Source organism: Megalops cyprinoides, chromosome 5 (assembly GCF_013368585.1).
Source record: "Megalops cyprinoides isolate fMegCyp1 chromosome 5, fMegCyp1.pri, whole genome shotgun sequence".
Lineage (NCBI taxonomy): Eukaryota > Metazoa > Chordata > Actinopteri > Elopiformes > Megalopidae > Megalops > Megalops cyprinoides.
The window spans coordinates 17,446,275-17,458,936 of record NC_050587.1 but is presented as its reverse complement, the minus strand read 5'-3'; the positions used below and the strand labels follow the sequence as shown (position 1 = coordinate 17,458,936).

Below are 12,662 nucleotides of genomic sequence, written 5' to 3'. Positions count from 1 at the left end.
TTTGATGTCAAGCCCTCTTCCACACTGTTTTAATACAGGAACAAACAGGAAAACAGACGCTACACCAGTTGAAGTGTGACGAGCACATTAACAAATGCTTGCTGCTGCATGCTAAGCTAGACATCACATGGCTTCATCTGCACACATGAAAGCAAATGGAACTTTAGTATTCTCGGCACACAGAGAACTGCAAGCCATCTTCATCCCCTTGATGTTCAAACTTTTGTTCACACTTTTGGTAATGCATCACTTGAAAAAGGGAAATGAGAAGAATAGATGCTTTTGCGCCCATATGCATTGCAGTTGCTCATGTTTTTGATGAGTTGGGCTGAAAAGTAAGAAGTACTTCTCTTATTTTTTGGAACATCTTTGATTTTTTGAACCAGGCTCATCCCCATTCTACACTGCTCACCTGGACTGAGTCCTTTAAGCACTTTTCATGACTTATGGCCCTCAATAGTTTTTTTTTTTTTTTAGCCCAGCAAGGCTACACACAACAGCTGTTGCATGTTCAGACAGTCTGTGATTACATGGAAATGGCAGCCAGAATGGTGAGGTAAATGGATTTTCCCTACATCAAGTGTTTGTCAATTATATATAATAGACTCTATACATAAAGAGTCATATACATTACATTACGTCATTTAGCAGACGCTCTTACCCAGAGCGACTTACATAGGTTATACTTTAACAATGTTATCCATTTATACAGCTGGATATTTACTGAGGCAATTGTGGGTTAAGTACCTTGACCAAGGGTACAACAGCGGTGCCCCTATGCTACACTGCCACCTTCAACATACATAACAGATCTAAAAAAATTGAATGCGCGTGTGTGTGTGTATACATATGTATGTATAGACTTTATACATATATATGTATACACACACACATCAATTTTTTTCAGATTTGTTTGATAGTCTTCTGCGTTTCTTGTCCATTTCTGGGCAGGGAGGAATATTAATCACCTATTCCCTTCAGTGAGAGGTGTCTTTCCCTCCCTGTGGAACTTGCTCATGCTAGACTTGAAAACCAGCAGGCACTTTCTGGAGTGCTGGAGCCTGGTGCACTCCTTGGCATTCACCACTTGCCAACGTGATCAGGGGAAATATCTCTGTGTGGCTTCACTGAGATGCAAAGCTTGGCCGGAGCAATTGCTGTTATTAGCTTTCAAATGATCCCTCTAAACATCTGTTGCCAGCTTGGTGTATGGTTTGCCATTCACAAGCACCAATTTCCAAAAATTACTTCCTTGGCATACAGTGGTACACTGGAAGGGTATGGAAGGTCATTGATGAGAAAGACAAGCTAGATTTCCTATTACTGGCACACTTTAGACTGTACCCACTCATCCACTGAGGTTTCTCATCAAGCGGTGCATGCTTTATCTAATGAAAGCCAGGAAAGCAGGAAACTGGAAATAAACAGGAACACAGCAGAACTGGATGAAAGTCAGCATGCCCCAGAAACAGGTCACCATTTTAATGCTAAGTATTTCAAAATCCAACTGGAAACATATATTTGGACTCCATGTGTATTTCCTCTCATACAGTTCTGAATGGTTTTCCTCCAATTACAGTACTTCAATTAGCAGCTTGGATTTCTGTCTTTTCTTAATTTCATTGGAGAGAACAAGCATTGTCAGGCAAGAAATAATAGACATAAAGACAATTGGATGGCATCATTTTCACAAGATCAATATAAACAAGTAAAAATCTCTTACTGGAGAGAGGCTCAGATGAATTTATTTCACTCAAATAGAACAATGTGGAATTTTTGTTTTTAAAACAGCGACAAAATGCCTTCATCCTTTTAAAGACTTTCAAAGAGCAATTTACTCTCTCTTTAGGTAAAACTATAAAGCTATAGAAGTTGTGGAAAATAAAAAGTGATGTTATATCTATAAGAAAACATTTTAATACCTAGTTTTTTCCATCGGTGTATCTTTGAGGAAAGAGTAGCTAATCAACAGGTCAATGGTTTATGTAATCATTCATAAAGTGTACTGACAATGAAGCACAAAATATGTCTGTATTTAAGTCTGATGTAGCAAACTCTATTATATTGTGGAAAAACTAAGCAATGAAGCCAGAAAACACTGATCAGACTGCCTCATAACACTGTTATACTGTTATTTATAATGAAAAGGGCATTTTACTCATAAGAGTTTTGTCCTTCAGTTAACCAACATCTAACCACATCTATTATTATTATTATTATTATTATTATTATTACATTTTTAAATTATTTTTTGTTTAAACATGACTGCCTGTGTGGACATGTTCTTCCTGTCTTCCTGTACTGTAGGGTAAAACAGTTTCCTTCATCATTCCAAATATATGGTATCTATGCTGCTAGTTGACAGGTCTGCACTTTTTCTTGTGAGTGTGTGTGTGTGTGTGTATGTGTGTGTGAGTGGTATGCTTGCATGTGTGTGTATGCATGTGTGCGCATGGGTGTATGCGTGCATGCTTGTGTATGTGGTGTGCATGCCCAGTGAGGGACTGACATCCTATCCAGCATGCGGTCTGACCTTCTACGCTACACCTTCCAGGTTCTGTTTTTAACCATTTATATTAGGTAGTTTCTAGGTATTCAGATTACATACCTTTATCAAGAGTACCACAACCATGTTTAATGTGGACCTAGTATGTCTTTTTCACAACTACAAAGTTGTACACAGAACCGGTAATACTTAGCAATTCCATTTCAAACACTTCAGAAATGGCAAGGTTTCCATAGATACTATCAAAAAGAGAGCCTGCAGATTGCAAACGAAATAGATTAACCTTAGGCTCACCTTCTCCATTCGACTCCATCCGAGATGCTGTGTTGACGGTATCTCCGAATAAGCAGTATCTTGGCATTTTCAAACCAACAACACCAGCACAGACAGGCCCTGCACAAAAGATAGGCCATTGATTGGTGCATTTCAATTTGCCTGATTCCAGGTAAAAGGGCTGTTCGTAAATCACCAGGTAGAATGTGGTCAGTGCATTCTTTTTTTTAAACACCTGTAAGTCATTTCTTATTACTCGTAATCTGAAATGTTTAAGCACTTAAAACAAGAAATAATTAAGGTTACACAAGCCAATACAAAAATATAACAGGATAACACCCACACCTCGATTGCAAGGCTATTCTTGTCAGAAATGTCAGGTTACGTTTGGTATTCCACTCTGTTGATGAAACAACCTACATTGTCACTTTAAGTGTGATGGTGGATCAAAAACATTGTATCAGTGGTTTCCAAGAATTCCAGATGTATCTCAGAGGGATTACAAATAAGTCTTAATCACTCACTGTCAGCACATTAAATGTGCTTTTACAAATATTTACAAATGTAATGCTGAACAGACTTGTTGAGAATTTTTAGCAGCTTTAAAAAGCGTCTCAGCATCAAATGACGGCCTCTTGTTATCAGCAACATCCTGTTGTTAACCAGCAACAGGATGAAGATGGTGATAAGGAGGATTATTTTGAAGGCAGAGAACAATGAAAATTTTCATGAAAAAGGTCTCATAGGATTTTGTCTTTCACCTCCTGACTCACTTTGCTCATTAGAGATTATATGGCACTAATCCTACAGTGGAGTGGTGTTCCTCTGGCCCCCTTCGCCCAATCTGGCTTCCTCAGTCTGGCCATCTAATCATCTCCCAGTTTAAACGGATAATAAAACCTTGGCTCTTGACCTCATATGACATGTGATGTGCTTTCTGGTGCAAAATGGCTGGCAGGTGCTACCCATTGGAGGTGGCCAAGACAAGTCCCAACCCCCAAACACACCCCGCCCCTTGACCACACAACTTTCTTCGCTGAGTTCCTTTCAAAAGGATGAAAGGCATTACGTAAAAAACACAATTCATCAAAAAAGGATTGTAGAGATTATAATTAAGATGGCAATAGTGATGGAAATAATGTTGTTTATGCAGATAATGATGATGAGGAAGTGAAAGATGATCCGGATAAAGGTTGATACTGAAGCCTAAGATGGCCCATGATGATGGATGACAACATTCACTGTTTGGACAAACAGTTTTCAAAGGCATAGTTATTTTTGGAGTAACGTAAGAAGATTAAGAGAAGTGTCTAAATGAAAACTGTTATGTCAGGACACGATAGGATAGGTTTTTAGCTGAAGGGGCATTTCTTAGAGTGAAGAAATGTGAAACCATCTGGCTGGAACAGCCAGCATATTATTATATTTTATTACGTCCACCTGAGTGCATGTTTTTGCGCTTTCCTAGGGATAGAAGTCTATCCCTTAGTTTCAGTTTCAAACACCTGTTGTATTTTTCCCAGTGAACTCAAAGGAAAGTTTTAAATGTTAAAATTTTCAATGATGTATATTAATCATTTATATGCATGTTTGAGCATTCTGGACAGCATCTTATGAGGACTCTGGAACCTTTGGTTGATAAGGCAAGCTGGTTTTACTTACAGCCAGGGTTTTTTCTTTAGAACCAATGGAGGAAAAACAAGACACGTTTTGTGCAGATCATTCACTGACCATTTAAAGACACCAGAAGTTGAGTACAAAAACCCTCATGCAAGCATGAGTGTGAGGTTTGGGCATGGTGACAGTTTCATTGCTCACAAATTCAGTGAAAAGCAAGACAAAGTTATGCTCCATTCAAAGGACTGTGAACCTCATGTCTGCTTTCACTGTATCCTCATTTTAGGTGTCAAGCTTTTCACTCTCTCTGTCAAAACTTTCTGCTGACCTGTCCGAGTCTGTTAGGAAATTCATTGTAATTAAATCGTTTCAAGGTTCAGAGGTGATACTGACACATAAGATATCAGGGAAATGAAGGGCTACATCTAAAGAACGAGTGGTGTAAGTACAGCCAACACTCTCCTGATTGGAAAGGCACACAGGGAACAGAAGCACCTAACGCTAAGGGCATGTTTGGGGGTGTTATCATTACAATGAATTAAGTTGCTTGATTCATGCATTACAGTAGTAAATTTTAGCAATGAGTATTGAACTAAAAAAAAAAAATTTTAGCAATACCGATAACAGGAATCCTGATAATCTGGAGAGAAGCTGAGATGTTGAAATGTTTGCTGTATAATTGTTACAATTTATAGCGTAAAGGAGCATTTGAAAAAGGCAAGTCTGTAACATACATTGTGAAGTATAACTTAGCGAAAATGAAGAATGGTACCTGTGTGAATTCCTATCCGTAATCGTAGCTGGTCATTGGGTCTGTGCCGAATCTTGAATGTTTTCACCTGTTCCAGTAAGGCTAATGACATCCCAGCAATCTCTCGTGCATGTAGCTTCCCGTTGCGAACAGGGAGACCTGACACGACCATGTACGCATCGCCAATCGTTTCCACCTTTTACGCAAAAAAAAGAGGGAAACGTATCTGAAAAGGAAACATTTTCAGTCACTCCTGGAGGATTTGCCATTGACAAGACTGTGACATGACTTACCTTGTAAACATCAAAATTATCAATGATGGCATCAAAGCAGGTGTACAGATCATTCAGCAATGTCACAACCTGAGGGAAGAAAAGAAAATATGTTTTCCACAACGCAATTTAAAATTAAGAAAGAAGTAAAGGTGTCCAAATAACAAAGGGGTGAAAACGACACACTTAGATAGCTGTTGACAGATTATTCAACCAATGAGAAAGATCTGAGCTAATCTGAGCAGGCTATCCGTATGTACAATCTATAATACACACAACCCTAACCCTAACCCTAACTTTACTAACTTTACATGTGTATGTACTAAATGCCCACAGGAAAATGTATTAGCTACCATTTTATCTCATGATAGCTATATTCTATGTATTACTAATCTGATGTATATCAAAGTGTTAGTATGTAAATCTAAGTATTACTACAGCTATTATGGCAATACTTTAGCCAACTACAGCAGCTGGCACCTTTTATTGCATTTGTGCATTTGCACTGTTTTGGTCAGTACAACAAATACAGCAACATAATCAAAATTAAAAGATGAAACAGCTTGTCAGTACACTACTTTCTCTACCAGTGGACACAACAGTAAGTTAACTCAATAGATGCAGTGGCCCACATTTCTTTGTTATGTCCTCAACAATCTGGGAATCCAAGGTGCCAAGGCTTTGAGCAGACACTGGAAAATATTCCCTATATTGATCACCAATAGTTAAACTCCAAATTCATAACTATGCAAAATATCACTGGGTTAATTTAGTGACTGAAGAAAATGAGTCAAATGAGCATATGTAAATACATGTACCAGTGATACAAGCTAAATCATGCTATCACCTTGCAAATGGGGTATCATTTAACACGGCCCAAACACTCTTGAATTAGCTCTTTTTAAATTCAAGCAGACTGGCTTGCTGCAAAGGAAATTGAGTGCTGTGCAATCCCTTTGAAAGAAAGACTATGTTGTTTTTTGGAGGTGGATGACAGGTAATGTTGATAGTCATACAGAATAAAGACAGAATAAAGTAAACTCAGTACTTATTCATAATGATTCAGCGTGCTTTGGCTTGACCACAACAGTGTAAATTTAAAGAAAAATGGTGGAAAACTCCTTTAAACTTTCGATCCAGAGTAAGATGCATGCCTTATATTCCCTGTAACCTCTTCTGAGCAAACACCATACAAGTAAAAATTATGAAGGTTTTCTAAAACCATGTCACATGACCTACAATAATCAACATAATCTACTTTATCCAAAATGATTGTGGAATTAATCTCGTTAGCTGGAAAGTGTATATCATTACATTTGGGGCATTTCAGCACTAGAGCACTGAATCTTCCTTTGTGTCCCAAAATCATTTTTCATGGGAGCATGCTCAGTGACTGCTGGTTGGAAGCAATGCATCTCTATATGAACTCCTGGCAGCATCCTCAGATAAAAGCATTTTCCGTTTGCTGTCTCAGTTGGATGTAAGCCCAGGAAGACGGCTTAGCGAGAAATGCATTTGCAAAAGTAAATTAATGACAAACACAGACTACAACACAGGAACAAGTATGGCAACCTAGCTCCAACCATGAACGCTTAATCAAAATTAAACTCATAACTGATTTAATTTTTAGAAAAAAAAAAATATACAGTGCAGTTTAATTAGTGCTGTAAATAGTTCAGAATCTTGCTGTCACTGGTTGCTAAGGAGCCACACTGTTGCTATAAAGGACAGAACAGAAATGTGATGTGTGATACTGACAGATAGCACAGCAGAGAGGACCCATCTGTTTAGCTTACTGGCTAGCTCTCTGCTCGTGCTTTTCCCACATAGCTCCTATCAGCTCCAACAAAAAGTACCTTGTAATCTGGTTTCAGCTATAAGGCGATTATCAAAGGTGGTTCAGTGATATACGGAAGTTCAATTTGAATTTTTCTCAGCAGGTACATTTACATTTATTCATTTGGCAGACGCTTTTATCCAAAGCGACTTACATTCTGACAGTTCTGAAAGTTTAAACAATCTGCTGTGAGATTACAGGTCCCCTGTACAGGATGAGAATAGCTTTGCACTAGACTCACTAATAGAATCATCAATTGTTATGAAAAATACCAACAGAGATTGTAATGTAAGGTTAGCATTTAAATCAGGTTTATAAGCTTTGCAAAGCACAATATTTACACATCTTTAAACCTGCATGTGACTGGAGGTACACACAGAGCTCATTTAATTGTGTCAAATGAACATATTTCACACAAATACGTATATATTTTTAATAATGGCCTACCGTAACTTTTTGAGAAAATAGCATATATGTAATTGTATTTTCAAGTTACCTATTTATTTATCTTTGCTGGATAGAACTAGATAAACATGGTTCATCAAACAGGATTTGTACATGCAACTGGCAAAAACTGGCAAAAAAATATGCATAATGATTGGTATGACAAAATCTTCTGAGAGTGCTTCTGAGAGCCATACCTGCAGCGGTGTGCTTTCTGCTGACAGCGATGTGAAGCCCACAATGTCGCTGAAATAGATGGTTACGCTGTCAAATGCCTCTGCCTGCACAGTTTCTCCCCGTTTCAGCTGCTCTGCCACTGAGCTGCAGAGAAAGACAATGACAGCAACAGAGTCTGTGACCGGCGAGTGCCAGCAGGGATATCATGCACCACAATGCAGTAATGAACTTTGTATCCGTAACGCTCTAATTTCTCACAAGAAATTTACATGTGAAAAACTACAATAAATACTAACACATTCAATATTTAGTTCTCCTTTTTTTCAAACAAAATTTTAGATTACAGTCAGAATTACATGTACACTAAATATACGAGTAACTTACAAAAGCTTATGCAAGTCTAATCCTCTGTGTTTTTACATATGATCTACACATCTTGAACTGTACATACAGCTCTGCGTAGCACTGGCTTTGGAAACTGAATTCATATTTGCATTTCTGTACCACCAAGCCAAATTATTGACTGATTCTGAGTAAAAGTAACTATCGGAGAGATTCTGTGAAATAAGGAAACTATCCTTTCTCTCAGATGCTCAATTGCTTTACTGAGGAAACAGGATTTGTCTGAAAAGAATGGCGTGAGAACATTTTTAAAGAAAAATTGAGGGGTGGGAATGAATTAATAGAAGTGAAGCGGGCAGAGAAGAGTCTTCAATAGACTCTGATCATGACTTGTCTCTCTCAATGCTATCTGCAGGCTTAAAAACATGCTATCATGCTTATCCTCCTCGTGGTCCTTAATCAAAGCACGAGCACGTCACTCCTTAAGCCGCCCCTCATCTCCAAAAAGATATGTCCAGCCTCTGGTTTCATGGGAAAAAAACTGGACTTATACCCCCTTGAGCTGTCATTTACTGGAATTTCTGGAGCTGATCGTCACTGTGATTGTGTACTGTGCTTTACTGCGGGACAAGCAACAGCAAACATCATTTCCATGCTATTTCACCGGGCTGAATCCACAGCGAATGACAAGGCAAAGGGCAACAATTTCCATCTCATATTTTGATTGTATGCATCTGAAGATGTGTCTACATGTGATTGAATGAGAATTTAATGAGAGTAGGGCGGCAGTGTAGCATAGTGGTTAAGGAGCAGGACTCGTAACCGAAAGGTTGCCGGTTCAATCCCCGCTGGGACACTGCTGCTGTACCCTTGGGCAAGGTACTTAACCCACAGTTGCTGTATAAATGGATAACATTGTAAAGAACTGTAACCTATGTAAGTCGCTTTGGATAAAAGCGTCTGCCAAATGAATAAATGTAAATGTAAATGTAAATTTATGTGCATTCTGAGTTAAGCATTACATAACACATATGCCCATCGCATTCATAAAAGTTATGCATTGATAAAATTCATAATGTGCGAATGCCCACTGCATTCATAACAATTGTGCACCCTAAAGCTTTTTTGTATATAAAGATGAGTGTGCTAAACAAATTAGTTTTGTCTGGAAAAAGCCAGGTACGCTGTTTTTGTTTCCTTACTGGGGCAGGATTTGGTAAAGTAGATTTTCTGCTTTCCTCTTCTCCTCCAGGTAGGCCTGTGTTCTTTCCTCTACCAAGTTCTCCAGGTTATTGGCGTACTGTTCCATCCTGGAGAGCAGGTTATTGAGAATGCTGGTGCTCCCTTCTCTGAAACAAAAAAAACAAAAATCATTATTTTAAGGTATGGAAATGTTTGCGGATTTGCAATCCCACAGCATATTCTGTCAAACCACAATATAATGCTTAGAGGTCTTCCGGACCACCAGAGAGATACGGGAAGCACAACAATACCTTGTAGAAAATAGGAAGGGGAATACTGGTTGAGTCACTAACCTACAGCACATTTTGTTTTTGTAATCTTTCCAGATATCTCACGGGTCACTGATCATACTCCCACTTATGTAAGCACAAAGCATTGTGGGATATCTGTTGTGTGAAAGGAGTAGTCCAACCTGCACTATGGCACTGAAGGGAGGTGCTTCATATGTAAAGCATATTTTCTGTATTAAAGCACTGAAATTCATCCTTGGTACAGGTGACTCTTACTACATGCCAGGAATACAAGGAATACCTCTGCAGATAAATTATTGCATCGCCTCTGTTAAATATTCTCTTGTTCACTGGATAAATACAACAAAAGTAATGAGTCACGGATACTGTGGAACCCACAAGATGATGCAAAGGAATCCATGTGCACTGCGAAGGTTATGCTGTTTATGTGATTCATGCAGTTACCACAGGGTTAGATAAGAACAAAATGAGGATGAACGATGAGATTAATGTCAAGAACAGGCCATTTTGCACAGCAAGACTCCTCATCTTGCCTTTTGTACAGTGAATCTAGCATAATGTCAAGCCTGGTCCTGAAAAATCCAACAGCCTTTGCATTCTAAATGCCTCTGGTATCAGATCAGTTTATTCACAATCACAGCTCTGCCCAGTTTCAAATAAAATCCTTCTCATTCTCACTCCCTTTAGTTAGACTTTACACATAGAAGTGTACTGATGTGATGAAAAGAAAACCAACAGCTGTTTTTTGGCTAAATGAATGCAATTTAAAATTTTTCAGATCTGTCATAGAGCTCTTGAGCATCTGAAAGGTATCAATCACATGCTTGTTTCTACAAATAATTGAGGTGGTGAGTGATATAGTCTTCTGTCCTGAGCATTATGGTCCTCCTACTATTTAATGCAATCAACCACTGCATCTTAGGCTGTATTGTGATCTCACAGCTGTCCTCTCAGACAAGAACTGAACAGGTGCCATTCTAAGGCTGCAGCAACTGCACTGAACCATTAACCCTCTAGTTGTAATAGGTTATTACTATAGGAGTCAGACTCAGATATAATCTATAAGTAAGGTGGTCCATCGGTGACGGACTCTACCATGTGCAAAGCTGCCTAATCCAACCTCTATAAAATGAGATCTATGTTTATCAAAACCTTCTGAATGCACAGCATTTTGACACTCCCTTAAATGCAGTGTTATGCATATGTTATAGAATGTAATAGTGATTTTATAATAAATCAGTCCTCCAGACATCTGACTGCCTCTGGGCTATCTATTAAAAGCTATACTAGCACCAATAATCTTTCAAATGATGTGGTGGACAGATTTAGCATTTTTCTCTCTGTTCATATTTCTTCTTTTTTGGCCTTTTCTCTTGTGAAACTGGAGGCTAAATGTGACCCATACGGCTTCTCCATTCTTCTTGCTTACCACCCCCTTAAATCCCAAGGGTGAACTGTTCTTTATCATTGTACTACGGGTACAAACTGTCATAAAACAAAGTATGCCTTCCCCTTCAAGATTGGCTGGCTTTCATTTTCAAGATGCTCTTCCTTAGACATTTTGATTACTAATGCAGATCTGATTCAGGGAGGTTTTGTACACATACAAATGCACATGAGTTAATGATTTTGAATTTTCTACCCAGATCAGCTAAAAAGAGCTAAAACATGTCTTGCTGACTAGACAATAGAATTTGTAAAATTAGACAATACAACTGCACTGAAGAGCTACAGGAAAGTACTGCACTTTCATATTAATGAGCCAGGGGTTGAAAGTGCTCTGAAACCAATCTCTTGCAATTTACAAGGCTAGAAAACAGGTTTTTACGACCCATTTCTTAAAGGGTAGGTCATACATTTCTTAAAGGTGTAGTGTGATTGAGCAGAATGTTAAGATTCACTCATTTGAAAACAAGGCTACTATAAATTCTAAATCAGTTTCCTATTCACACACAAATTGATCTGGGAGGAAAACAGCTGTGAGAAAATACTGTACCCTACATTAACCTGCATCTACAAAACCAACAATAAGAAATATTTTATGACAGTACATAATGCATATTCTATTAGGGTTTGAAAAATGGATCCCTTCCATCTGTTAACCTTTTGGTATGTATTCACATTACTCAATGTTTACATCTGAATGGGTCAGCCCAGTTCTAGGACACTGCACTCTCTGAGAACTCGCAAGTGATTCATGGCGATCCACCGGCTGGAGAAGCGCCTGTCATTTATGAATATTGACATGGAAATTCATGAGAACTTATGCTCCGGGATTATTACCGTGATTGCCTTCCACAGGCAATGCAACCGGTTCTGACTCTAACCAGCCTCTGACATTGAGTCCCGCATCGATCAGCGCCAGGAATTAATCGCTCCACTCAGCAAAACGCAATCAGCCAAGAGGGGCTTGGGTTACTGCTGGCCTCTACAAAGGCACAGGTGGTTAGTGTTTTTATCATCTAAATAATGTATGGCGTTATTCTTCTTAGGAGCACTTGACACTGTTTCTCATCAATCAGCTGTGAAAAGAGACTGGTACTGTTTACCATTTTCATTACTTTTTTGTATCACATTTTGCTTTCAAGTCAAATCCTGGTGTGCATCTGTGAAAAGCTTTAACTCAAATATTAGTATCCTCTAGACAAAGTCTGCTAAATTGACAATCACTATCCATTTAAAATTATATGAACTAACAAGGAATTATTGCAAATTGAACATTTCACCTTTTCATAAATTTGACTTTAATTTACTGCAATGTATTTCAAAATTCCACAAACACAAACCCACAGCTAAACAGTTATATTTTCATACAGCAGATACTAAATTTACATTACATCTTACCAGATGCTCTTAACCTGGGTAATTTGCACATCTTACAAATGTATATTACTCATCTGAGGCAATCTGGGTTAAGTACCTCACTGAAGGGTACATCAACAGTGCTCCA

The 12,662-nt window shown here is 38.4% G+C and overlaps 1 protein-coding gene across 1 annotated transcript in view; it reads right to left on the bottom strand.

Annotated features, from left to right (window-relative positions):
• LOC118777986 (atrial natriuretic peptide receptor 2) overlaps nucleotides 1-12,662 on the bottom strand; it is a 69,813-nt gene that overhangs the window by 2,075 nt on the left and 55,076 nt on the right. Inside the window, exons 16-20 of the mRNA XM_036529268.1 lie at nucleotides 9,422-9,568; nucleotides 7,898-8,021; nucleotides 5,441-5,509; nucleotides 5,169-5,343; nucleotides 2,801-2,899 (exon numbers count right to left, since the gene is read on the bottom strand). Of these exons, the coding sequence (XP_036385161.1) occupies nucleotides 2,801-2,899; nucleotides 5,169-5,343; nucleotides 5,441-5,509; nucleotides 7,898-8,021; nucleotides 9,422-9,568 (614 nt within the window). The remainder of the gene's footprint in view (nucleotides 1-2,800; nucleotides 2,900-5,168; nucleotides 5,344-5,440; nucleotides 5,510-7,897; nucleotides 8,022-9,421; nucleotides 9,569-12,662) is intronic.